This window comes from Enhydra lutris, unplaced genomic scaffold (assembly GCF_002288905.1).
Source record: "Enhydra lutris kenyoni isolate GAN:26980312 unplaced genomic scaffold, ASM228890v2 scaffoldscaffold17, whole genome shotgun sequence".
Lineage (NCBI taxonomy): Eukaryota > Metazoa > Chordata > Mammalia > Carnivora > Mustelidae > Enhydra > Enhydra lutris.
This window is the reverse complement of record NW_019154101.1, coordinates 7,310,506-7,338,430: the sequence shown is the minus strand read 5'-3', so window position 1 is coordinate 7,338,430 and position 27,925 is coordinate 7,310,506. Positions and strand designations below refer to the sequence as shown.

General features: G+C 40.4%; 1 protein-coding gene across 5 annotated transcripts; it reads left to right on the top strand.

Annotated features, from left to right (window-relative positions):
• The first annotated feature begins 373 nt into the window (after positions 1–373).
• On the top strand, positions 374–26,887 carry LOC111147786 (nuclear transcription factor Y subunit alpha). Of its 5 annotated transcripts, none has more exons than XM_022504017.1 (10): positions 374–470; positions 7,540–7,687; positions 9,239–9,322; positions 12,362–12,508; positions 19,038–19,169; positions 19,363–19,468; positions 21,191–21,357; positions 22,437–22,610; positions 23,434–23,535; positions 26,296–26,887. In XM_022504017.1, the coding sequence occupies exons 2-10, from the start codon at positions 7,613–7,615 to the stop codon at positions 26,347–26,349; spliced, it is 1,041 nt and encodes a 346-aa protein (XP_022359725.1). In that variant the 5' UTR covers positions 374–470; positions 7,540–7,612; the 3' UTR covers positions 26,350–26,887. The 5 variants fall into 5 exon arrangements, with proteins under 5 accessions (XP_022359725.1, XP_022359726.1, XP_022359724.1 ...); XM_022504018.1 differs by having other exon boundaries at positions 9,239–9,325; positions 21,209–21,357; XM_022504016.1 differs by having other exon boundaries at positions 9,239–9,325.
• Positions 26,888–27,925: the final 1,038 nt, after the last annotated feature.

Sequence of the window (27,925 nt, the reverse complement as noted above, 5' to 3'; positions counted from 1 at the left end):
ACCGCGAGTGGGGAAGAACGGCGCTTGCGCATGAGCCCCAGGGGTGTGTCTCCAGCGGCCGCAGAGAAAGGGGCGGGCAGTTGGCAGAGGAGATAGTTAGCGCCTGCGTAGTACTATGTTTAGGGCGGTGTTTGAGTTCAAGGATCTGGCGCGTCTAGAAGGCGCCTGCGTATTCCTTCAGCCGGCGATGTTGTCAAATCAGGGAAGTGGGCGTGGCTTCAGGGCACGCCTGCGCGGTGCTCCTTCAACTGGGGGTGGGGCGAGCCCGATGCTGGGGTTAGGGGGCGTGGTCTCAGAGGCGCCTGCGCGGAGGCGGTTGGAGGGAGGCCCGATTCCCCTTTGTTCGGGTTCGCCATTTTGCGAGGCAGCGGCAGTGGCGGCGGCAGCGGCGGCTGGAGCCTCTGATTGGGTTTCGGGGTCCGGTACTGGAGCCAATCAGCGCGGGCAGCGAACCGGGGGAGCGAGGCACGGTGAGTGTGAGGAGCCAATATCCAGCGGCCCAGAGCCGGCCCCAGCGCCCCGATTGGCGGGTCTCGCTGACCACTCAGGAGAGGCCCAGGCGCCCGTCGAGCCCCGGGAGTCTTGCTGAGCCTAGCCGAGCGGGGCGGCCGGCGGCCCCGGCCCCGGGCCTGTGAGTGCCCCGGGCCATTCCCGGCCGGTGCCTGCAGGGGGCCGCCCCGCGCGAGGATGGCGCCCTCGGGAGCGAGCACCTCCGGGTCCACACTCTTGCAGGGTGCCTGTGCCAGTTGGGGATGCGTCCTCGTTCTCCCGATTCTTAAGCCCAGTTTGTCAGGCCCAGGCTCGGGGTTGGTGGTCTGCCTGCCACAAATGTCCCTACACTCAGGTCCACGCACGCCTGGGGCTTTGGCGGTCTTCTCCAGATCGTTCCAGCAAAAAAACTGAAACCCGCCCTTGCACTCTCCGTACTCCGGCCCTCGGGACGGGAAGTCGGCCGCGGGGCCCGCGATCCCCAGTCTTCCGAGAGTCGGGTCTGCCTGTCTGCAGTACCCCTGGGTCGCGAGTGAGGCCTGGGGAAGGTACGCGCCGCGGCCACAGGGCCCGGAGTGCGGCGGGGAGAGGGAGCCAGCCCTCCCCCGCCTCGGCGCTCTGCGGGCCCGCCCCCGCCGTCTCCCGGGTCGGGGGAGGGGGGTCCGTTAGTGCGCCCACTCCCCTACCCCGCCGCGCCCCTCCTCTCAGCACGCTCGGCCCGGGTCTCCGGGCCGGCGCCGTTACCACCCCCTTTTGGCTCGTCATTTCCTCTTCTCCCCGCCCCGCTCGCCCGGACAGAACCGCACACCTCCGTCTTGGAGTCCGACCAAGCGGTCTCCCTTTCTTGTCCCGGCTGTACAGCCGGCCAGTGCATTCGGTGCCTGGAACCTCACTCTTAGAAGATTGCCAGCCCTGCGCATTCCTTTTCCCGGAGGCTGCACAACTTGTTTCTCATATTATTAGTTTTCCCCGTTGCTCATCTTGCGAACTCTCCCTTCTTTGGGAACGTAGAATTCTTTTTTTTTTTTTTTCTTTCACTTTTCGGTGTCACTTTGCATGTGTCAGGCTTGACTTAACTCAGTCCACAGCTCAGTCCACAGCCATCTCTTGATTTATTATTATTTTTTAAGCATACTTTCTAACTCCATGTTAACATATTCTACTCAGGTATTTACAGAAACTTAACAGTGTTATGGGGTTTCCTTAGGGTGAGACGAAATCATCGACAGCCATGTCTCTAGCAGTTAGTATGTACCAAGCATCACTCTATATGCAGGGGAGAAAGTAGGGAGAGGTCAGTTAAGGATCCTACTGCCTGGTGGAGATTAACAAGTGAACAACTAATTAATACTTAAAGGTTAGTGCTATAAGGAGGCCAAGTTCAATTCTGTGAAGTTACTGGTGTGTGAGTACTAACAACCTCTGTGTAACACTCGATGTTGCCACACTTTTCATTGGTCTTAAAGGACAATAGGATTTCTTCCGACAGGAAAGAATGGAAGGGCATTAGTCACAGAGGCACCAAATTGTGCTGTGTTTGAGGGAAAAGGTGGGGGAAGACACTGGACAGTACTCATGAGAATTAAGGCTGGAAAGCCCAGGTGGTAAAAGGACTTGTATATCTTGATAAGGGATTTTCAGAAATAGTTGTTTTTTGGAGGTTCAGATGGAAGAAGTCCTGGGGTCTGTTTTTTTCCGGGGTCTGAAAAATGAGTTTCTGAACTCTGGGCTTCTGCAGTACAACAGTAGCTGAATTTGGGGGAAGAAAGGAAGATTTTTCTCCCAGGACTTTAAAAGTTTTTATTCATGTGAAGCATCTTCTAAGTCGTGGCAAGTGCACTGGGTCTTCATTATATGGTGCCCATTTTTACGATCACATTAAAGGTCATAAAACTGACAAATTTCAGAAAACTTCTGGTCCAGTGCGCTCTCCACTACTAAAGCTTCGGAGAGGGTTTTTTTGTTTTCACTTTTTAGAATGCGTTTCTGATGAGTTCAGATATGTTTTTTGGAACATATTTGTTTTCCAAACATTGTTTTAACCTTGGTATGTAAAAATGGATATATAGAGCCTCTTTAAAACCACTGGGCATTTTCACTAGACTTTTCTTAAAGGCAGTTACAAGTTAGAGTCTGGTTGCTCTTTTGCTAAACATCTCTAAAGCCTCCACCTGTCTGCTAGAAGAACTTCTTTGCCTGGAATTTCAAGAGGTAGTATTCTGGCCTCTAGCTTTCTCTTGACATGGGGCCTTTTATTTATTTATTTATTTTTAAGATTTTATTTATTTATTTGTCAGAGAGGGAGAGGAAGAGAGAGCAAGCACAGGCAGACAGAATGGCAGGCAGAGGCAGAGGGAGAAGCAGGCTCCCTGATGAGCAAGGAGCCCGATGTGGGACTCGATCCCAGGACGCTGGGATCATGACCTGAGCCGAAGGCAGCTGCTTAACCAACTGAGCCACCCAGGCTTGACATGGGGCCTTTTAGTCTGCTATTCATATCCTGAAATTTCTGTTCTTGTTTTTATGCTGGCTCTTCATAGAGAGTACTCCACGCCTCCCACATCATCACATGTATAAATTCTGCTCACACTGTTGACCAGGTCAGGTGCTACATTTTCCTAAAGCCTTCCTTGACTTAACCTATCCCCAGGTGGAAGAAATGTCTCTTCTCCCTGTTACTGTTTTACCTTGTTTCTCACTTAGGGTTCCAGTATAGCTTTTTATTTCTTTACCAAACTTAAAGACTCTTTGAAGTTAAGATCTTCATCAGTTTTCTTTTTATTTCTGAAACCTTCAGGATGGTGTCTGGCAAATGATGCCTCATTAGTGAAGACAAGGAACAAATTAGGAACTCCAGTCTGGAAATCCCTTGGACAGTAGAGAAGCTGGACAGTCCTTAGTTCTCTGGTCTTTTATCAAACACAGATGAGGACCCATTTGTTGAGTTGTGAAGTCAATTTTAGTGGGTGATGCTGCTATTTTTTTACAATACAATAGGAAGTATCTGTGCATCTTGTGTTACATAAAGATAAGCATTTGTGGAAATTTTGTTGCAGTTTTTTTCTGTTATGTGTGCAGTGATTTGTGGGCAAAAAAATTTGAAGGCATTGTTGCAATCTTTACCTGGTAGGGATTGTTAAATATAGTAATTTCAAAGGGCTTTCGCATGCTTATGGTTGAGTTTTGGAAGTTTTAGCTTTAAAATGTGTAGGGACACGTAGATTGGGTTCCTGGTAGTTAGCTATGTTTAGGGTTCTGCACCTTGAAGCGGGGAGGAAGAGGATTTTCATGCTAGCAAGAATATACACACACTCTTTGAGAAAGAAACATCCAAAACTATGTTAGGATCGAGAGCTAGACTGAGTAAATCTGGCTGACTTAATTTTTTTCAAATGTTGGACAGAAAAGCACTGGAGGATAGACAATGTCATATTGTATTGCAGTTTTGCTAACTGAAGCTCAAGGTAGTAGGAGCACATGGCTTCTGTGAAACCAGTTGTGTACATATTCACCATTAGCAGTCTCAGTATCATGTTGCAGCCTGAATCCCTCATTCATCGGAAAGAAAAATGCTGCTGTTAGATTGAGAACCGCTTCCTTTTTACCCTTCAAAGTACAGTGAATTGAAGTGTTTTTATTACTAGCATAAACTAGTTGGGAAAATCTGCATGACGTTCTGTTTTACTCATTCTCGTATCCTTCATAAAATAAATTTCTGGAAATTAGTGGCCATGGAAAAAAATCTCATACAGGAAAGGGATTTGGGCGGGGGAGTAGATGGTGGAGTGTTGAAAGAAGATGTTCCTTCATGATCCCAATTTTTTAAATCAACTTTATTGAGTTATAGTAAGACATAAAAGTAATCATTTTAAGTGTTCATTTTGATGAACTTAGGTTTATATACCTATGCGACCACTGCCATGATAAAAATACATAAAACACATTCATCACCCCAGAAAGTTTCAGGTGCTCTATCCTGATCAACTTCCCACCCCTATCCTGCCCTGCTTTTCCAGTCCCAGGGAACCACTGACCTGCTTTCTGTCTAGATTTCTGGGGCACCTGGGTGGCTCAGTGGGTTAAGCCTCTGCCTTCATGGCTCTCTGCTCAGCGGGGAGCCTGTTCCCCACCCTATCCTACCCCACCCTGACTGTTGCTCTGCCTACTTGTGATATCTCTCTCTCTCTCTCTCTCTCTAATTTCTCCCGTTTTTTGAGTTTCATGTAAATGGAATCACTTACACTCTTTTGTTACCATGATCCTTTAATTCATTTAGTGTTGCTGAAAACTTGATTTCTGTACTGTTCCAGAACCTCAGGAGGTGACTTAGTCAACCGGTTCCGAAAAGAACTGGTGTAAAAATCAAAAAGTCATTTTGTGGACGCCTGGGTGGCTCAGTTGGTTGGACGACTGCCTTTGGCTCAGGTCATGATCCCGGAATTCCGGGATCGAGTCCCGCATCGGGCTCCCAGCTCCATGGGGAGTCTGCTTCTCCCTCTGACCTTCTCCTCGTTCATGCTCTCTCTCACTGTCTCTCTCTCAAATAAATAAATAAAATCTTTAAAAAAAAAAAGTCATTTTGTCAGTATGCAATGAGAAATTACAAGTTCATTTGTGTTGCTGATCATATTTGGTTTCTGTTGGCGTATCTGTATGTAAATCCAAATTATAGTTAGATAGTTGCTTGGTGAGCATTCCATCAGAGCAAGGGTAGTGAGTTAGAGAACCATATGGCCACAGAACAGCATGTAGTGATGGCACAGTCATCCTGTCACTTATTTATGGCTCTTACACTCTTACTCTGCATACCATTTTGGTGATGAGTAATAAGCTATACACGTATTTTAGTATAAAAATTTTCAGACATACAATAAGTTGAAAGAATTTTATAATAAACACCAGCATATACCCATCACCTAGCATCTCCTGTTAACACTGTACCATATTTATTTTATCAGGTACCTCCATCCATTCATATATCAATCCATCTTATTTTTTGATGCATTTCAGGGTGAATTTTAGACCTAAATATACTTCTTTCTAAATACTTGCACATGCACTTGAATATATTTTTATTTCTCTCACACCATATTGAGACAGTTTACAAGTGATTAATCTCATCTACCATGTGTGATTTTATGGAGAGTAGTGCATTTCTTTGCTGACATAATGTGCAGTTCATTTTAGCTCACATAACTTTATCATTTCAAATTTTAGAATTTATGAAGGCCTGGAGAAAAATTGGGGGTGAAAATTTATCTACATTTTGATTATATATACATGTACCTTTCTCATACTTCCAAGGTGAATTACCCTTTGATGGTAATTGGTATAATTTTGGTAGTTGGTATAATTTTAAATTTTTGAGTCAAGTTTATCTAAGGTTCTCAAGTACCATTTCTATTTATCTAATTGCGTCCTTATTTTTAAAGTCTTTAAGTGAGCAGGATTAATTTGACCAAGGCCTGAATATTTGATAATATTTAGGGACTTACTCCTTTTCTAATGTTTGAAATTATACTATAGAAACGATATTGTGACATGATGGTAACGACAAAGGAAGAGTCCTTCCTCTTTAGAGATAAAGATAGAATTTTGGAATAACGGGCGCCTGAGTGACTCATTCGTTGAGTGTCTGCCTTCAACTCAGTTCATGATCCCAGGGTCCTGGGATCAAGCCCCCTGTCTGGCTCCCTGCTCGGCAGGAAGCCTGCTTCTCCTTCTCCCACTCCCACTGCTTGTGTTCCCTGTCTCGCTGTGACTCTCTCTGTCAAATAAATAAAATCTTTTAAAAAAAAAAAAAAAAGAATTTTGGAATACTATAGTGTCTGGTATTTACTTTAAAATAATTCAGGGGTGGGAAGAAAGTAGATGAGGTGTGTAAAACAGGCTTGACCATGGGGTAAGAATTGGAGATGGCTTTGGGGGCTCATTAATGATGTTCTCAGTACTCCTTTTTTTTTTTTAAAGATTATTTATTTATTTAGAGAGCATGTGTGTGCACACATAAGCAAAGGGAGGAACAGAGGGAGAGAATCTTCTTTAGATTTATTTAGAGAGTGTGCACTAATGTGGGTAGGGGCAGAAGGAAAGGAAGAGAGACAATCTTAAGCAGACTTCATGTTGTACATGAATCCCAAAGCAGAGCTTGACTTCATGACCCTAAAATCATGACCTGAGCCAAAACCAAGAGTCTGACGCTTAACTGACTGAACCATCTAGGCCGCTCCTATCACTGTTCTTGCATAGGTTTGGAAATTGCCATAAAAAAAAACAAACGTTAAAATTATGTAATAAAGGGTAGGATAGAATTAGGTCTATTAGGTAGGCATTTAAATGTAAGAGTGGGGGAAACTTAAGTTCTTTCTAGAGAAACTCGTAGCCTTAATATGTCATGTAAAATTTTTCCTTCTATTTATAAACATCATTTTTGCCATTAGTATAGCTTTTTATTTCTTGCTCTGGATTAAAATGCAAATTCCTAAACCTTCACTTGAGCTTTCTTAATACTACTTAATGGAGATTTTGATAAGCAAAATGGTTAACTTCAGGTCTGGGTAATTTCCTTACTAAATGATAAGCCATGAAATTTTACACTGCAGACCATGTGTAGCGAACTAGAGTAACACATTTGGTATTTTATTGGCAGGCAGCAAGAATGTGCTACAAAATAAAGAAACTGTTTATCTTCTAAAATACACATGCAGACCTTAAAACCAGTGTTAAATAGGCCTTGTAAAAACGTGATATTGTGGTTTCATGAGTATTTCTAAATTTGAAATGTTCCCCTGGTAGTATTGAAGGTAAGGCTGCCAATCAGAAATGAATCAGAAGCACTTTGAAGACATGTGAAACGGCATTATGGTATTGTTATGGTATTGTTGTCCTGAGTGTGCCTTGTAATCCTAGTTACAAATGATGTCAAAAATGAACGTTTCCTATTCTCTTACCCTGTTTACTTTCGAATAAAGCACAGCATTATCAATGTTAATCATCTGGCAAGGCTTTTATTAACAATCTCACTTAGTTTCTTTCCAACCCTTCTAATAGGAGTGCATTTTGCAGTCTTCTTGGATCTCCTGAGTGAAACTCACTGTGGACAGGATTCTAACTTGGAGGGATCATGGAGCAGTATACAGCAAACAGCAATAGTTCGACAGAGCAGATTGTTGTGCAGGCTGGACAGATTCAGCAGCAGGTATGGAAGTACAACTGCTTTAAACAGCACAGCTTTGGAGCACCACTCAAGTGAGGAATTATTTAGAGGTCCCAGATCTTACGAATAATAGGTCTGGTGACTTGTGCCGGAATGCTTTTTGAAGATTGGATGTGCTGGGATTTCTCTCATGAGCTCTGGGTTCAGTCCATGACAACATAGAATTTGCTCTTCTCAGGAGTCTTGTGTAATACTGAATTGCCCATTTCATTTTGCTTAAAGTCAAAACCTGGTCTGTTCTCAGATGGAAATGTGGAGTTCTTTTTTGTTTGTTTTTTTCTGGATTCAGTTTTGTTGTTTCTCTTCTTGATTAAGCTAGCTTTGTGATCGTTCAAGGCTGTGGCATAGTGATAAACCAAGATAGTCAGCATCCAAGAAATCCACTGTTCTTTGATTTGATCCGTCACGGTGCTTATTCTGAAAAGCTGTAGTTCAACATGAGGTTAATACTTAGGCCCTCTTACGAATAAGCACATACTAGAAAGGAATCCCCTGTTGGTTTATTCCTTAATAAGATAGATTGCTTTTTTAGATTTATAGAGAGATTACATTTTCTGATGCTCTTTACTAGCTTTTTATTTTAGTAAGAGTTTACTTGTGTTTCTCCCTAGAAGAAAAGACATTCATTATGCGTCTATTTGATCTTAGGCCAAGATTGGGGAATGTTTTGTTTCCAAAAGGGAACTTAGAGAATACAGAAAAGTAGATGGTAGGGAGTGCAAAAACTATTTTGATGTTAACTTGTTCCTAGCTAATGATCAAAGGAAGGAGCAACTTTTGATTAAAAGAAAGTAATTATTTAAACTCCTTCGCTGGCTTTTCCTTCCACACGCAGCTGCTGTGTCTCTGGCAGCTTCCTTCAGCTGCCTGCTTGGGGAAGGATTCCACAAAGGGCCTTCTATTCACAGAATCGCCCTGATGGATGAAGTCTTCTGTCAGAATTTATCATTAAAGGATATAAAAATTAGGTTAAATCACTGAAAACATTGCTTCTAAGGTAATCCAATTAAGTAGAAGTTATCTTAGTTTTGGACCATGAGAGCAGTGACCAGCATGAAGATGATTTTGGTTCACAGTGATTGCTTCATTCTTCCTATCTGGTGATTACATTTAAGTCCCAGAAATTCTTCACTGTAGCTTCAAAGCTGTAAAAACCTGATAACTTTGTTGTTGTGAACTCATTTGAGGAAATAAAAAGCATTAAGATAACTCAAAGCAGAAGGATCAAAAGCTTATTTCTGGAGGGAAGGAGTTCATTTAAAAAAATTGTGTTAACGATGGACAACTATTGTTTTTGAGTCATGGAAATGTGTTTTGAGTTTCACTCTGGGGATAGAAGGCTAATATCTTTGATCCTGCTACCATGACAAAACAGCTTCAGTATAGGGAGTCTCTACAGTTTTAAAGTCTTCTTGGGTGGGACTGTTGAAAGAAGATTCCCTCCCTCTCTCACAAGAGGTAAGGTGATCTCATATCTTGAATCTCCCATTTCCTTCCTGACACATTTCAAGCTCTTCCTGTTCCTGTTCTCAGCAGCAGGGTGGTGTCACTGCTGTCCAGTTGCAGACTGAGGCCCAGGTGGCATCCGCCTCAGGCCAGCAAGTCCAGACCCTCCAGGTAGTGGTGCCCTCTCTGATTCTCTGTAAGCCCTGCATGAACTTCTCCTATCCTCATGTCTGGTGCTGTTTGTGGTAGGATCTCAAGGAGGAATGGCAAAGCCAGTTGCATGTTTTTGATGCTGTTAACTTGTCTTTGAGGCTTATAAGATTCCAGTTTCCTCATGTTTCATGCCTAGTCATGTAGTGACCCCAGTATCAATTTTCTAAAACTGAATTTGGCTGTTGTGTTTCTTTGGGAATACCGGGGAAGGAAATGGTGTAAGTGACGGCAAGAAATTCTTACAAGTGATGTTAGAATCTATTTAGATCTCAAACTCTATGATCAGAATGCACGGTAAAATTCCGATTTGTATTTATCATAGTGGAATAAAAAATAACTAGGGTTAGATTATGTTTTATTTTTATTAAAAGGGCAACTCAGCTGCAGAATAATCCTTTTACTTTGCAAGGTTTATCTGATCAGTGAATCTTATTAATCTCTTAGCTGCTGCCTTTTTACTACCTTTCCTGAGGAAACCATGTCCAGTTTTATTACTACATTTGCAAAGATTACTGTGTATCTCTTCCTCAGACAGAGGTGGAATATGCTTTCTATAAGACTTAGGTGTTACAGCCTATAAGAATTCTTAACTAGAGCAGTTCTCTAACATGTATTGCCAAGCTAAATATCCTAAATTGGGGTTATATTTTGGCCAGTGCCTATGTAAAAATGAGAGTAAAAGCCCAAGTTTTTTCTGTGTCTATGGGTTACTTTGATGAAAATGACTCTGTTTTGAGAAATTGGCAAAATTTGAATGCCCTTCCTTTTTTCCTCCATTTAATGGAAATGATTCAAAGTAGGATTTAGAATGTAGAACTGGCATCTTACTTCAGTGCTGCAAAGCACCTGGCAGTTACCTGCCCCTCATCGTAATCATTTCAGCCCTACTCACACACTTGCCACGTGTAGTGCCTGATGGTAATATGCAGTCAGTTCTGGACATAAATTAGGCTGAAAAAATGCTGAGCTTATAGGTACTCCTAAATATGTTCAAATCTCACAACAGCTTGTTCTTCATGTTTTTCATGCTTGCTTCATCTTATTGATGCATAAAACAGTATTGTCATTAACCACTTGTGGAATGGGAATGTAACATGCTCTTAACTGTATGGCTTCTTGTCTGATGCATGTGTCCTTGTAATCATTCATATGTTGTAAACACAGTGGGCTCCTTGGAGTCTCAAATGGTTTATCATGTATACATTTAGCGTGTCAGTGAGGGGAGAAGTTCAAGATGATGGGTAGTCAGAAACTTACGAACAGTTGGGCCTTAAAATTTATGTTTCTTACTTATGTAGATTTTATTTAAAAGAAATGGAAACACTTTATGTAAATGATGAAAACCTTTCCTCCAGGGGTCTCATTATTTTGGAGAATTTTTAATACTTCTTGCAGTTACTCATTTAATAAATATTCAGAACAGCCCTTTCTGATGGAGTATATGCAAACATTGGTGTAGCAAAGGGAATTTAATTTGATAAGGAAGGGAGAAAGCATGAGAGAATCAGATTGTAAAGTCCTTTAAAAAGTAGAGGGGAATTTCTCAATGAACAGTTTATGAAACTTAGGATTTAAATGTTCCTAAAGATTCTGATGCATTTGGTGGTGGTGAGGAAGAGGGCACCTTTTCTTTCTTTCTTTCTTTCTTTCTTTCTTTTTTTTTTTTTTTTTTTTTTTTTTTAAGATTTATTTATTTATTTATTTGACAGAGATCACAAGTAGGCAGAGAGAGAGGAGGAAGCAGGCTCCCCGCTGAGCAGAGAGCCCATGTGGGGCTCGATTCCAGGACCCCGGGATCATGACCCAAGCCCAAGGCAGAGGCTTTAACCCACTGAGCCACCCAGGCGCCCCATGGAAGAGGGCACCTTAATATCTAATCTATTCATCTAGGGAAGACTGACCTTTTAACCAATTACTGTTACTTGAACACACTTTTCAAGGGAATTAAGAATTTAGAATTAGAATTCATATTTTAGTCATATGAATATTCTTGTGTTCTGTTGCAAATAATTCCTCAAAACAAGGACAGAATCTGAAAATGAAAATTTTGGACTTGTAGCTATTCTTTTGGACGTTCCATTTCATTTTTAACATGGCTTGTTTTTTTGGCTTTTGGAATGCAGTCAGCTAGCTAGGTGTTTTTTATATTGGGATTTAAGATGTTACAGAGCACGTATAATGCCCTGGCTTCTAAAGTAGTCTGTTTACTCATAGGAGCTTGAAAGTTGGGAGTTTTTTGGTACACTTGAGTGTATTAATTCCCATATTTATCACTGTTTCTTTTAAAACTAAAACAACTATGCAGATATTGAAGGGTCCAGTGTGAGGAATTCACCAAAGAGCTTGAAAACTGATCAGAAAATATTTCTAGGCCTTCCCTAGTGGGCTCTTGAAACAACCATAGGACTAGAATTCCCAGAGTGATACAGAGAATAAAAGTTGTATATTTCATTTATGCTTGAGAGACTATAGGGAAAACGGGTCTTCTGCATAAGCTTCCAGAACTGCTTGCTACCCATCCTTCTGGAGTCATTGCTGGGTGGTTTGATTTATTCCTTCCAGGTTATGTAGAATTTGCACTCACCCACCATCACCACCATCAGCCTTCCCTCTCATTGCCTCCTCTCCAGCCTTTACTAGAAATTATACCTGAATGTTAGTCTCAAAAGGCATATAGTCTGGATGTTTTGATTAAGTGCTTCTCATGGATTTAGCCTGTATTTGATGACAAATGCCTTATATCTGTTGAGACTTCCTTAAGACCCTGGATATACTTCATTATATCTGACCTTAAAGTGTTCAATTTGGCGTTTAGTCAAAGATAGAGCATTTTTAAAGAAGATAACTTGAAGACAGGGACTTGAGACTTACTTTCTTAGTGTCTGTTCTACCTTTTCCCCCTCTACCAAGGCAGCAGAATAGTTCCAGTGATTATCTTTGGTAAAAACCATTTTGTGTCTTATGTTATTTCATTGTTCTTATCTTATTTCCTTCTAGGTTCAGGGGCAGCCATTAATGGTACAGGTCAGTGGAGGCCAATTAATCACATCAACTGGCCAGCCCATCATGGTCCAAGCTGTCCCTGGTGGACAAGGTCAAACCATCATGCAAGTACCTGTGTCTGGGACTCAGGGTTTGCAGCAGGTGAGCAATGCAAAAAAATGTTCAGACGGAATAGCAGAGTAACGGAGCAGAGGTTTTAAAGAAGAGCTTGTTAGAAACTGTTTGTTGATTTGGCATTGAATCATTTGCCACCCTACATTCACAAAATTAGTCAATTTTCTACTTTTGTACCACCAGTGACAAAAGAATTAAAGAAATTGGGACATCTCTGGTAAGGACTAAAATGTTAGGTATGATCTTGAATCAGTATGTAAAGAATACAAAAAGATGAGAGTCCTGTTTATTAGAAGTAATTCATTGGTTTTATCTTTGGAACTTCTGGCAACTGAAAGAATTTATAGTGTGCCTTGGAAATTAACTGTTCTTGGTCAGGAATGTTATTTTTTCATCACTTGCTAGATAATCCAAATTATAAATTACTTGGAAAAAAATGAAAGGAAATCTGAAAATGAAAATTTTGGACTTGTAGCTATTCTTTTGGACGTTCCATTTCATTTCTAACATGGCTTATTTTTTTGGCTTTTGGAATGCAGTCAGTTAGCTAGGTGGCTTTATTTTGGGATTTAAGATGTTACAGAGCACATATAATGCCCTGGCTTCTGAAGTAGTCTGTTTACTCATAGGAGCTTGAAAGTTGGGAGTTTTTTGGTACACTTGAGTGTATTAAAAGAATAGCTACAAGTCCAAAATTTTCATTTTCAGATTTCATTTTTTTTCGAAGTAATTTATAATTTGGATTATCTAGCAAGTGATGAAAAAAAAAAAATGCTTCAGTCCAAACCCATCACACACACCTAAAGCTGTACTTAGAGCAAAATGTGTAACCCTTAAATACTTCTTCTTTTCTAAGATTTTATTTATTTATTTGCCAACAGAGCACAAGCAAGGGGATCAGCAGGCTGAGGGAGTGGGAGAAGCAGACTCCCTGCTGAGCAGGGAGCCTGACATGTGGCTCAGTCCCTGGACCCTGGGATCATGACCTGAACCGAAGGCAGACACCTAACTGACTGAGCCATGCAGGCACCCCAATACTTTTATTTTAAAAGAACTGAAAAATGAATGGTATTTCCCTTACAAAGTTAGAGAAAGGAAGAAAGAACAAAATGAACAAAAAAGTAGGTTAAAATTAATGAAGTAGAAAATTTACAAAAACGTAGAAAGGGTAAATAAAGGCAGATTCTGTAAACAGACTATAAAGTGCTTAGGTAAATCCACTGGAAAGACCAATTCAGAAACAGAAAACAAAGGTAAAATAAGACCTGCAGCTCGGTAGCGTCAGATTTGTAAAAACTAGAGGGATTTTTTATTGAGTTGGTAAAAATTAAAAAGAGTTTATGTCCAATGCTATAATAGATGTAGAGAAAAGGAAACATTATTATTGGTCATTTCAAATTCTGAAGGCATCTCACTATTAAATATATAAATATAAACCTTTGCTCTTTCTGCCCCACTTCTGAGAATCCATTGTATAAGAAGAAAAGCACCCACGTACAGGGAAAAATGTGCAAAAACATTGCAGCATTGTACTAGAAAAAAAAATGTAACCTATATGTCCATTCCATCAATAAGGATAAAGAAATTGTTGAATACTTGAATACATCATACTCTATATGTTCATATATGGAGCATTTTGTCCTTATTAAAAAGGATGAGGGGGGCGTCTGGGTGGCTCAGTGTGTTAAAGCCTCTGCCTTTGGCTCAGGTCATGATCCCAGGGTCCTGGGATCGAGCCCCGCCTTGGGCTCTCTGCTCAGCAGGGAGCCTGCTCCCCCCTCTCTCTCTGCCTGCCTCTCTGCCTACTTGTGATCTCTGTCAAATAAATAAATAAAATCCTTAATAAATAAATAAATAAATAAAAATTAAAAAATTTTAAAAGTGTGAGGGGTAATAGATATTGAAGTATTTTTAGTGAAAAATAATTTGCAGAGAATTATACTATGTGATTTCTGTAATGAATAGCCAAACACTCATGGGTATATATGTTTATGTGCATAGAGGCAGGGGCAAGGGAGAACTATTGACTTTCTAGTGTATCTGTATTTTGTTTTAATAGTTAAAATGATTCCAATGATTTAGTTATTCTGGAGGAATTTAATAGAAGTTGAAAAACCCAGCCATGATCACACTACTTCATAAATCTAAATTAATTTTTATATAAACCCTTGTAATTTTATGTATACTTTCCTTGCAAAGTGTATTCTGGGATTTTTTGTTTGTTTTGCTTTTTTTTTGTTTTTTTGTTCCTATAGATAAGATCACTATAAATGTATTTGAGTGTGATTGCTTTATTTTCCAGTTGAATTCTTAGAGTAATTTCTTTGGAGTGGAGGGCTTGCTTGAGCAAAGGGTAAGATCATTTTTAAGGCTGTTGGCATATTTTTGCCAAGATAGAGTTGTAGTTAGGATTAAAAATAGCTTCCACATTGCTCTATGCATAAATGTATGAGGCTTTAAATATATTTTTTGTGTGTTTGCCACAGTGTTGTACTGCTATTTCATTTCTGTCCTTCCCATTGCCTCCTCTCCAACCCCCCCTTGCCACGCCTTCCTCTCCACTGTTGAGTGGAAATGGTATAATGCTAGGAACTGTGTACTGTGAATGCAGTGACCTGACTTCATTCCCAGGTCTGCCATTAAACAGGATTTCTAATCCTGGCCAAGTCAGTTGATTGTCAGTGTTCTCTTCCAGAAATGCATTTTATATCAGGTGATGTTTAGGATTCATTCCAGCTCTGAATTCTATGATTTTATGGGGAATATTTTGGCCTTTAAGAGACTTTGAAAGGGTTATTTATTTCATTCCCTTCCCTCCAAGTAGGACTCTAAGTAATCAAACCACTCTGGAAAAATTCTTTTCTGTTAACATGTATAAAGCTCTAGGTATGATTCCTTAGCCTCCTTTAAAATGCTTAAGGTTTCAATCCCTTTTTATTAGAGATTGCTTCTCATTAGTGTTTTTTGAATAACCATATCTTTTAGAACAGTACTCCTTAATCTTTTTTTGAATTGCATGCTCTATTTTAGAATTCCATTGAAACCTGTATCCCCTTAGAAAAGGTACAGATGTTCAGATACATGCTAAATTTGTGTTTATTCTTAAATTAAGATCCCTGGCTTTTAATAAAGATAGTGGAACCAAAGTAGAGAGTGAAGAAATAAATGCAGGAATATTGGAAGTTAATGTATAATTAAAAATAGTATAAAATACCAGTGAAGAAGTGGTATAAGAATGACCTAGAAAAAGAAAACACAGTATCTATCTCATACTGTATACTTGATAGATTTACAGTATAAATATAAACAAACATACTTGGAAACTTTGAGATTTTATTTACAGGAGAATTTTCTTTATGTTGTGGAGTAGAGAAGGATTTTTTAAAGAAATGAAAACAAAATTTATGTGACTACTTCAAAATAAAAATGTATATACATCAAAATATAAATAAAAGCCATGGTACAGATAAGCAGGGGATACTTTCAACACACATAATTTGGTTTGTGTCCAAAATCCATAAAGAATGTTCATGTACTGATATGAAAATAACAATGAACAAAGAATATGAATAGATGGAAAAGGAAATCCAAATGACTAATAGCAGGTATCCCTTGCTGTTTGAAACTCAGGAAATAGATTCAGATAACTAAATAAATTTGTTTACTTCTTTATGTATTTGCCACTACTTTCTCAGTGCCAACTATGACCTAACTATTTGGAAAAAGTAGTTAAGAAGACCTAGATAGAGGATTCTGGGAAGGTGGTGGAGCAGAACATTCTAGGAATCTTATTCCCGACCCTACACAATAATTGCACTGGCAGTGTCTATCTGATACAAACTATTTTGGAACTCTGGAGTCTACTGAAACCTTTTTACTTATGGGGGAGACATAGACTTACAGTGAAGATAATTTCAGTAAGTTTGAGTTCTTAGCACAATAGCAGCTACCCAGCAGCCTAGCAGGTAGCTAGCTGCACACAGGTCTTAAAGAAACCTCTGGGCAGCTTATAGGAGCCAAGGTGAACAAAATAGATGCCATCCTCTAAAATCAGGGATCACTGATTGCTACTTGTGATCAGAGGTGCAGATGAAGGAGGAGGCAGCCTATGTCATCACACCTTACCCCTCTGTTGTATAAGTCCCTCTCCCTCTAGCTGAAGTGACTGCTAGGGAATTTTTTATTTTTATTTTATTTTATTTTATTTATTTATTTGACAGAGAGATGGAGATCACAAGTAGGCAGAGAGGCAGACAGAGAGAGAGGGGGAAGCAGGCTCCCCGCTGAGCAGAGAGCCCAATGCGGGGCTCCATCCCAGGACCCTGAGATCATGACCTGAGCCAAAGGCAGAGGCTTAACCACTGAGCCACCCAAGCGCTGCTGGAGAATTTTTTAAAAGCCAGCACCCTTTCCTGCCCCCTTCATTTTCTCCTTTTCCCCTTTTTGAGAGCTTAACTTTAGACTCTAGGACACTCAGAAGAAGTTGAATATTTGGAAAAATTAGAAAAGGACTACACATACTCGGGGACAGTCACAGGCTCAGAAAAGGCCTTGGGTTTATGCCTTAGGCTGATTTTTTGGCACAGGGACTGCCTACAGCAATCAAAACAATAACAGCAAATCCCAGGGAAGGGAAAGAATTTGATTTCCACAGCTACTGCATTATTTGACTTAATATGCAGTTTCCAACAAAAGTCGTAAGGCCTACAAAGACACAGGAAAGTGTGACACATTCAGAGGAAGAAATTAATCTAGAAACTGTCCTTTTAAAAAATAGGTTTACTGTAAGACAAACATTTTAAAAATAACTGCCCTAAAGATGCCCAAAGAACTACAAGAAGATGTTGGAAAAGTCAGGGAAGCAATGTATGAACAAAATGGAAAAACCTATAAAGAGATAGAAAACCTGAAAAGAAATTGCGGCACTGATAAGTACGATAATGAAAATGAAAAATTGACTAGAAAGATTCAGAGCAAATTTGAACAGATAGAAGAAAGAATTGATGAAGGTAAGGCAGTGGAAGTGATTGGATCTGAGGAACAGAAAAAGAAAACATTGGAAAGAAGTGAACTGTGAGTCCACTATCGAGTGTGCCAACAGATGCATTGTGGGAGTGTCAGAAGAGAAAAGTGCAGAGAGAATATTTGAAGAAATGGCTAAAAATTTCCCAAATCTGTTGAAAGACAGGAAGGTGAACTCAGAGACCCACAGCAAGACACATAACCATTAAACTTTTGGAAGCCACAAATAGAGAATCTTGAAAGCACCAAGAGAAAAGTGATTTACAAGGGATCCTGAGTAAGATTGTTAGCAGATTTCTCATCAGAAATTTTGGAGGCCAGAAGGCAGTGATTGATATATTCAGAGTGCTAATAGAAAATAAACCTAGGGGCACTTGGGCAACTCAGTCTGTTAAGCATCCAACTCTTAATCTCAGCTCAGGTCTTGATCTCAGGGTTGTGAGTTGAAGCTACACTGGGCTCCATGATGGTTGTGGAGCCTACTTTAAAAAAAAAAAAAAAAAAAATCAATCAATGGGGCACCTGGGTGGATTAGTCGGTTAAGTGTCTGTCTTCAGCTCATCGATGCAAGAGCCCCCCCCCCCAAAATACTGGCAAACCCAAATCCAGAGCATATTAAAAATTAAACACTATGATCAAATGGGATATATTCCCAGAGTTCAAAGATGCTTCCACATAGTAATATTGATCAATGTAATACATTACAGTAACAGAATAAAGGGGGAAAAAACCCTAGTCTGTTGAAATAACACTCAGATCAAACTTGCAAAAAGATAGAATGTATTATTTATGGGAAACTTCTAAACTAAAACCTATAGATAGGTTTTTATGGGTAGACATGTGTAAAATGCTCTGTGAGGATGATCACATTTTAATACAGTGAATAATTTTTAGAATGGAAGGGAATGTTAAATGACGCAAATATGGCAGTTAATTTGTGAATTCTGAGTGGTGACTGCATGGGTTTCTAATATGATAGTCTCAATTTTTCTGTATGTTTAAAGCTTTTGTATATACATATTTATAGAATAACTTTTTCAAGATTTTATTATAGGGAGCATTAAATAGACAAAAACAAAGAGAATGGTATGATGAACCCCTACCACCCAGCTTCAACATTTATCAAAACATAATCAGTCTTCTAGTTGCACCTGTATTCCCTTACTCTCTCAAGAATTATTCTGAATATACATATAATATTCTTTTATCTATGAAAAATACTTCACAGTGTTTTTAATGAATATGCTTTTAAAATATATATAACCATGCAGGCATGGTTATATATCATCTTTTTTAAAACTGACTTTGATTCCTTAAAATCATCCTATATCTAGACAGCAGCCAAAGTTCCCCCATTGTTTCATGAATGGAAAACAACTTATACCTAATTTATAATAAAGAACAGAACAAGATTCTTGTTTTCCCCTTCAGAGCCTTTCTTGCTTTCTAGAGGAACTTGGGTACCTAATACTCCAGGACTGAAAGAAACCAGTGCCAGCAGGGTACTAACCTTTTTCTGTGTTCTCTTGCACAGATACAGTTGGTCCCACCTGGACAGATTCAGATCCAGGGTGGGCAGGCTGTGCAGGTACAGGGCCAGCAGGGCCAGACCCAGCAGATCATCATTCAGCAGCCCCAAACAGCAGTCACTGCTGGCCAGACCCAGGTAATTCCCATTATCTCTCTTAACCCAAGAACATGACTGATTGGGAAGGGTCAGACAGCTGAGCCAAATATTTCACGGGTGTAGAAGTGGGGAAGAAAACCATAGAAAATGTTGTTATTTTCTTTTCTTAAAAAGAATGGTCCTTTGTGGTAGCTTTGGAATCTATTAAATTGTCATAATTTCTGTCCTTCAGACCCAGCAGCAGATTGCTGTCCAGGGACAGCAAGTGGCACAGACTGCCGAAGGGCAAACCATTGTCTATCAGCCAGTGAATGCAGATGGCACCATTCTACAGCAAGGTAAGTGTGCCTGTGCATTTCTGTAGGTCTTTGGGGGGCATCTTTTTTATTCTTTGAGTAAATAACTGCTGCACAAATTTTGTGGTGACCTCCACACAACATACTTTTTTTTTTTTTAAGATCTTATTTATTTGATAGATGGAGATCACAAGTAGGCAGAGAGGCAAGCAGAGAGAGAGGGGGAGGCAGGCTCCCTGCTGAGCAGGACCCTGCGATCATGACCTGAGCCAAAGATAGAGGCTTTAACCCACTGAGCCACCTAGGTGTCCCACACACAACGTATGTTTGAATAACAAAATTTTTTCTAAATCTCCATTGATTTTTTTTTTTTTTCGTCATTCATACAAGTGTTGGTAACATTTGTAGGCGATCCTACAGTGGTTCTTAAAAGACTGTCCCTAGGAATTATAGAAGCTTGAACCTCTTTGGGGGAAAAAAGTATTTCTAAATAGAAGATTGGAAATACAGTTTCATTATTGGTAATGGAAGAAACAGATCAGAAGTCAAGTTGGCATTTAGTGTTGTTGCTACTTACAGGGTTTTTTGTTTTGTTTTGTTTTGTTTTCTTTTTTCTGGTCTACTTTATTATTAGTTTTTTCCCCAAAAGACTTATTATATGCCCACTATGTATGCAGCACTTCACTAAGAAAGAATTTTCTTCTCAGAGAACCTCTAATCTATTAAGGGAGACACATATGTGACCTAATAAATGCAGTGCCAAGGCTTTATAGAGGTATGTTCTAGGAATAGATAGTACATAAACATAGGAGCGATGAAATCTGTTTGACTTGGGAGGAGAATGGACTTCAGAGAAGAGGAGATGGCTCAAACTGAACTTGAGAGCTTTTGGAAGCCTCTGTCAGATAATTAAATCTGGAAAAGACATCTGAGTCTCTGAGCAAAAGTTTGACTTGTGAGGGGGTACCTGGGTGGATCAAATCAAGTCAGTTAAGCCTCCTTGATTTCAGCTCAGCTCATGATCTCAGGGTTGTGAGATCAAGCCCCAAGTTGGGCTCCATGCTAGGCATGGAGCCTGCTTAGGATTCTCTCTTTTCCTCTCTCTCTGCCTGCCCCCACTCACACCCATGCATGCTGTCTCCAAAAAAAAAAAAAAAAAAAAAAAAACCTTTGACTTGTGATTAAAATTTAGCAGTATACAAGCTCCAGTGAGTGCGGTAGGTCTGCTCTCCTGTGACTCAGGAGAAAGCCTGAACAAGATTGAGCCCAGGGCTTAAGCAGAAAATGGTGAACAAATCCGTAAGTGGTACTGGTGATAGTTTGGGGCATGGAGTGCTTGGTTTAGCAGGTGAGTCGTTGTCAGTTTAGGATAAACAAATTATAAATTTTGTAAAATCTCCATCCTAAACAGATTATTCATATGTACAAAAACAGTGGTATAGCTGAAGTCAGACAGACCTCTAGAAGAGGAGACCTCCAAACTTTCTCACTAGCTATTGAACTGGAATACCTAGAGAGGTATCCACTAGAAGGATAATTTTATCAGAACTGGAATCCAGACAGTGACTAGAATATCAAAGGTAGTGATCCCTTGGCTTACATGTAGCAAACCACACAGAGAGTAGGAGAGTGCTTCTCCCTTTGTGCTGTTCAGTATGTTTTTCCAGGGTAAATAAGTGTGTGCCAGATAGAAGAGGGACTAACTGTGTTCCCGTCTTTCTGTGTACCTGTTTTTTGTTTGTTTTATGTTTTATTTTCTTAAAGTTACAGTCCCTGTTTCAGGCATGATCACCATCCCAGCAGCCAGCTTGGCAGGAGCACAGATCGTTCAGACAGGAGCCAACACCAACACAACCAGCAGTGGGCAAGGGACTGTCACTGTGACACTACCAGTGGCAGGCAATGTGGTCAATTCAGGAGGGATGGTCATGGTAAGAAAACGGATTCTTTACCTCACCGTTTCTGTCATTTATCTTTCCATATATCTCTTTGTCAGTTTTTTTGGACTTGTAATTTGATGTCTTTCATAAAGCTTGTTGATAATGTTGGCCCCTTGGGGTTGAATTGATCCTTAAGGCATTTACAGAGATCTACTTCTACAAGAAACATTACAATGCATTATAATTCATTCTGAGCCCCTGTTATGTGTTGGGGACTATTCTAGGTGCTAGAGATAGAGCAGAGGATAAACAGATAGTAGAAATGTCTACTTTTGAGTAATCTTATTCAGAATTCAAATAATGAAGGCACAGGCTACTAATCTTTGGGAAGTGGGCAATATATTGCCCACAGCGAGTGAAATAAAAAGTAAGCTCAAATTCAGATTGTAGTCAGTAAAGAAACCAAAACATGTATGCTATGAATACATTGAGAAGATAGGGAGGGAGAGGTGAGTAGTGGGGTAAGTGGAGGCTAAGTCCTCCTGTCCGAAATGGATGGCAGGACACAATACCTAAAATGGATAAATTAAGAACAAGTAGTAGAAGCCTGCACACACAGGTGGAGGAAGCTACCAGAAGAAACAACACATCCAATTCAAAGTTGTTTTAGTTGGGAAGGGAATGGGGCATGGAAACCTGTTACTGGTTTCCTCATATACTTAGTAGAGTGTTTTTAGTTTTAGTGTGCTTAGAAAAATTAGGTTTAAATTGTTTAATAAGTTAAGTAGCTAATTATGTAACTGTAGACATTTTGGTCAACCTATGTTTGTACTATTTCATTGTCTATGATTACTGTTCCTGACCATTAGATGGCAGCAGATTTTTCTAGAAATGGAGTCATAGGTGGACATTGTAGCTCCTGGGTTCCCTATGACAATCCTCTGGAATTTTGATTTAAAATGCAGACCTTGAGTGTAAATGTTCTCCAGGAATCTGTATTTAACTATGTGCTCTATAAAAGCTACTCTTTATAGCATTTAGAAAAAATAATGTAACAGGACTGAGAAGCAGTTCCCTGTGTCCATACTGCGTGCCACTATTTAATAAGCTGTGGTTTTCTTTTGGTGTAGATGGTGCCCGGTGCTGGCTCAGTACCTGCTATCCAAAGAATCCCTCTCCCTGGGGCAGAGATGCTCGAAGAAGAGCCTCTCTATGTGAACGCCAAGCAGTACCACCGTATATTAAAGAGGAGGCAAGCCCGAGCTAAACTAGAGGCAGAAGGAAAAATCCCAAAGGAAAGAAGGGTGTGTATAACATTGAAAGAAGGAAGAGAAAGGGCAGAGTTCTACTTTTGAAATTACCTTTTATATGGTTTGTTTCCTTGAGCACCTGCCAAACAATTGAAAGTAAATAGCTATTAGCTTTATACAAGTTTGCATTTGTCATTGCTCTGTGTGGCTGCAGCTACCATAACAAAACAGTAACAGGGGCTTAAAAGAGTTTATTTTTTCCCTTACACAAGAGAAATCCAGAGAGAAATTGTCCTGGGCTGGTAGCCCATTTCCACAGTCCTCATGATGCTCTCTACAGTCTCACTGTTCTGATAGCTTTAGTGTGCCAGTCATAGTCCAGGATGACTGCGTGGACTCCAGCCTAGGTAGAAAGGGAACAAGAAAGGCACTCTTTCTCAAGGAAACTTTGAAGAAGCTCCATACATCTCATTAGCCATAACTTAATTACATGGCCACACTTAAGCCTGCAAACAAGGCAGGGAAATACAGGGTTTTGGTTTTTGTGTGTTTTTTACTGAGCAGTCATCTGCTCAACTAAAATTTTGCCTGTTAATGAGGTGAAGGAGAGGATGTGTATGGGAAAGGGTAGATAGAGATTGTTGCTACACCTTTGGGAAATCTTTTTTATTTATTATTCGTTTAGCATTCATGTCTTTATGAGAGTTAATATATGGTCAGCTGCTGCCAGTGTTTCCTCCAAAGCTCTCTCTGTAATTCAAGGTCATAATTGCCCCTGGTGGCTCTGATGACACCTCTCCTGAACTTCAGAAAATAGAATCTGTGCATGAGATAACTGTGCTGCTTCCGACTAGTACCTTTATTTCTCTGGTTTTAGAAATACCTGCACGAGTCTCGGCACCGTCACGCCATGGCTCGGAAGCGGGGTGAAGGTGGACGGTTTTTCTCTCCAAAGGAAAAGGATAGTCCCCATATGCAGGTAAGTAGAGGATACATTTCATTCTTCTCTTTTTACCTTGTATTTTCTTGGGAAGAGCATTCAGAGTCCTTTTACTTTCACACCAGAGACTAACTACATTCTCTAAGTTGAATGCAGTGTTGTCTCTCTCAGATTCCTTTTTGCCTTAAAGTACTAAAGGTGTTCAGTTGAGTGCCCTTTCTTCCTTCTCATCTTTGCCAGTTACTCCTAGTAATTCCTTCTTATAATTCTCATTTTTCTTGATTTAAAAAAAAAAGTTTATTGTCTCCTAGTGTAATAGCATGATCATCAGCAGGTAACACTTAACTGCTACGTGCCAGCCATTACATGAAGCATTTTTGTAAGAACTTTTTTTTTCATTGACTCTTTAGAGCAGCCTCAAGCCCCATGAGGTAAGAATTCTTACTTCCATTTTACAGTTGAATCTGAGGTTTAGAGAGGTTAGGTAGTTTGCCCAAGGTAAAATACTTAATAAAATGGTGTACGTGAAATTCAAACCTGGTGCAATTCCAGAACTTACTGTAACTGCTGTACTTCACTGGTTCTTACCTCTGATCCCACTGATTGTACTAATCAGCATTTCTGAGTCAATATATCCAAAAGAGAACTCTTGATTTTTATTCTATTTTTTTAATCCCTAAACCAGTCATTCAGTAAATGACCTGTCCATCCACCAGTTGCTGAAGCTTAAATTGTCCAGTTCTTGAAAAAGTCCTCTTGTTTTTACCTCTAAAATAATAATCCAAATTAGTCAACAACATTTTTTTCCCTTCCAGCTGCCATCAGCCTGAAGAAATCCTTTATTTGCTTCAGTTCATGTAACAGCTGCCTACTGGTGTCCTTTCTTCCATTCTTGTGCTTCACTAGTCCATTCTTCACATCTTTGTGTGGTCTTCTTAAAATGTGTGTCATCTCACATCACTGTCCTGCTTAAACCCTTCCACTCCTGCCATTTCCCACTTGCCCTTAGACTAAAATCCAGAGTGCTTATCATGGCCAAAAAGGCACATGTGCGATCGAGCTCCTGCCTACATCTGGCTTCATTTCCTCCTGTTCATGGTCTTTATGCTCTTGCTGTATTGTTCATTGATCTGTCTCCTGCCGTAGGACCTTTGTCTTGAAAATAGCTAATTTATAAAGCGTGACTGTCTTTTATCTTTTAGGTCTTGGTTTAAATCTGAGGCTGGAGCCCAAGTAGGTCTCTTCAATCTCATTATTTTTTCACATCTTCTCTTCTTTTGAGCATCATAATAATCGGCTTGTTTTATTTGTGTCATTGTTCAGTCAACGTCTCCTTCACTAGACTGTAAGCTGTGTAGAGTAGAGAATTGTTTTGTTCTCCATTGTATTGTTTGGACTTAGCATAATACCCAATCCAGAACAAGCACTCGGTAAATGTGTGTTGAGTTCATGGTTCGTCCCATTTCCTGCTACTTTATTCTGTGTGACATTGCATCCCACCTGTACTACCGCCAAATCGGTCTTTAGAAGGTAGTGCTTTTTTAACCATGTTGGTCCCCTGCTCAAGGATGCATGCTGGTTTTTATTTTTTACTGCATCAGATCCCACACTGTTTCTGTATGACATCTAAGCAGCTTGGCCTCCTCACCTCTTTCAGTGTCCAACTGGGAATCCTCAGTATTTCCACACAGGAGCACAGACTCCTCTTTCAGTGCTGTTAACTCCTTCCTGTAGTCTGGGAGCCCCTCCTTTCTCATTGTTCATGCAGTGTATGGCTAAAGAGTGCCATCTGTGGGCATTATGCCAGGAACTCCTGATTCTGTGTGCTAGCAGTAGGATCTTGGTCAAGTTACTCAGGTTCCTTTGGCGTGAGTTCTTTCACCTGTAAAGTAGGCTGCTGTTGATACTTCATAGGACCGTTGTGGGGATTTCATACAGTAAGCCATATTGGGCACCTGCTTAGCACATTTATCTGGTGCATGGTGAGGGCTAAGTTAATGCTGGTTATTATTCTTACTCATTGTTCCAAGACCCCACTGCAGTCCTGCCACCTCCAGAAATCTTTTAGCTTTTTCTTAGATCACGTCAGTTGATGCTTCAGAGAGCTTTGGTGTGGAGGAACTGAAGGCGCTTATTGTGGAGTGTTGCAAAAAGCTTCCAAGGACTGATCCCTGTCTTAACACTGCAGGTTTTAAGTGAGAGGGGGCAGGCAAAACTTAGTGAAAAGAAAAGGAAAACAGTTAAGAAATAGTGAAATGAGAGCCAAGAGATTTGGGCATTAGTTCTTGCTGGGCTGCTGACTAACTTTCTTACTCTAGTCCAGGCAAATCACTTTATCCATCCAGGCTTCAGGTTTATCTACTAAATGAGTGCATTAACACAAATGTCAATGTTCTTTCCAGCCCTGCTAAGTGCTTAGTATTTAAATATGATGATCAAAAAATCATGGCACAAAAATACAACATGACATAGTTTCTCTTGGCCACTTAAAGACCCTTAAACTTGAAAGGTAAAACACAACACAGGTTCTCATAGGAAAGAGATATGGTGTCAACTCTGGAATGTTTGGAAGTGGAATGCCAGGCCAGACTTAACAGTCCTTTTATACGGAGGTTTGTTATCTCTTCTTTCCTTATAAGAAGCTGCATTTTAATCCATGTAGGTAAACTTAGATGCACTCATGGCCTTTGGTTTACTTAGCAAAATTCTGTGTATTCCCCTTGTTGATGAGAAGTGAGAGCCTTGAGTTCCATATTACTTTCGCAAAGGATTTTAATCACTATTACCCTTTGTCTCTAGGATCCAAACCAAGCAGATGAAGAAGCAATGACACAGATCATCCGAGTGTCCTAACCCCAGGCCCTGTGATGGAGCAGATCAAGGTCATGTTCCTTGCCATTGTTTCCCACTGTTCCTGGAAATTGATCACCTCTTCCAATGGGACACTGACGATTCTGTGCTGCCCTCTTCTATAGGACAAACCACTTAGTTTTTAATAAGTGGCTCAGTATTATAATTGCAGCAGTGTCTGGCAAATTGAAGTCGCAAGCCTTTGTCTCGCCCTTTCAGACAGGACCTATTTCAGACTGTTGATGACATTGACATTTCGTGGATTAGGATGATGCAAGGGACCTGTGCACATATGTGCACACACAGCACTTACGTTGGCTTCTGAAGCCAGCCAGCCATCTTAGCAAGGGAGAACAACCTTCTCAACCAAGACTGAAATCAGGGAAGCTGATGCCCACTCCTTCCCATGGAATCTAAGCAGCATCCATCCCTCTGATGGGGGATCTCATGCTGACTCACTGGACACTTTGTATTCAGAGGTGGCTTCCAGGCAAGGAAGTTCCATCTCATGACATGGAAACAATAAATTGTCTGAGATACATTCATTAATCTGTGGTAATAATAGGAATCTCTGTCTACCAGATGATAAGTTGGTATTTTTGGACTCCAACCAAGAAAAGCTAACTCTGGGGATAGAATAACAAAAGACTCAAGCACTGAAAGTATAAATTCCTGAATCTTTTTTTTTTTTTTTTTAAAGCTTTGGCAAGTTGTGGTCTTTTTGTCTGCTGATAGATCATCTCGACCATAGTTTTTGCTTCTGCTACTTAAAAGACAATTTAGAGGGTATTGGACCTTGAAACTGCCTTTCCTAAGTAGAAAACAAAACCATACAACTTTTGTGCTGAAGTGCTGAGGACATTTGTAGTAACTCCTAAATAGAGAGCCAAACAAGATTTATTTATTTATTTTATTTTAAGTAGGCGCCACACCCAGCATGGAGTCCACTGCAGGGCTTGAACTCCCATCCCTGAGATCAAGACCTGAGCTGAGATCAAGAGTTGGGTGCTCAAATGACTGAGTCACCCAGGTGCCCCTAGAGATGTTCAGTCATAGGCTTTGTGACAGCATTTGGGGAAGAAAAGGGTTCACACGTGTTGTAGTCCAGCAGAAGAGAAAGTAGTATATATACCCATGTGTTGCCACATAGCATGATTCTCCAGTGGATGGATGCCAGGGATGGATCATTAAGGTGAAAAGAGTAATTCACATTTATATATACTATAACCTTTTAACAAGCATGGAAAGGGAGGAGAGGTCTGAGAACTGCTCTTTGACAATTTCTATCTGGAAAGCATTGTTCAATCACACTCTCCTGGATATATTCCAGCTTACCTTGTCGAGTTTAAGGTGAATGTTGGCTTCACTCCTGCAGCACTTTGTTTTGTGCTGGCCCCAGAGAGTGAACATTCTCTTTCTTCCTCTGGCAGCTGATTCTTTGGTGCCAGTGTCCATGTTTCCCCTTTTCTACACAGGCCTTGTATAGCAGAAAGGTTTTTACATTGCATCCACATTCTGAGGATAAGCTGGCGATTGGTAGTGGTGATACTGGCAGGGTCAAGAATTAGGCTACAGTTCC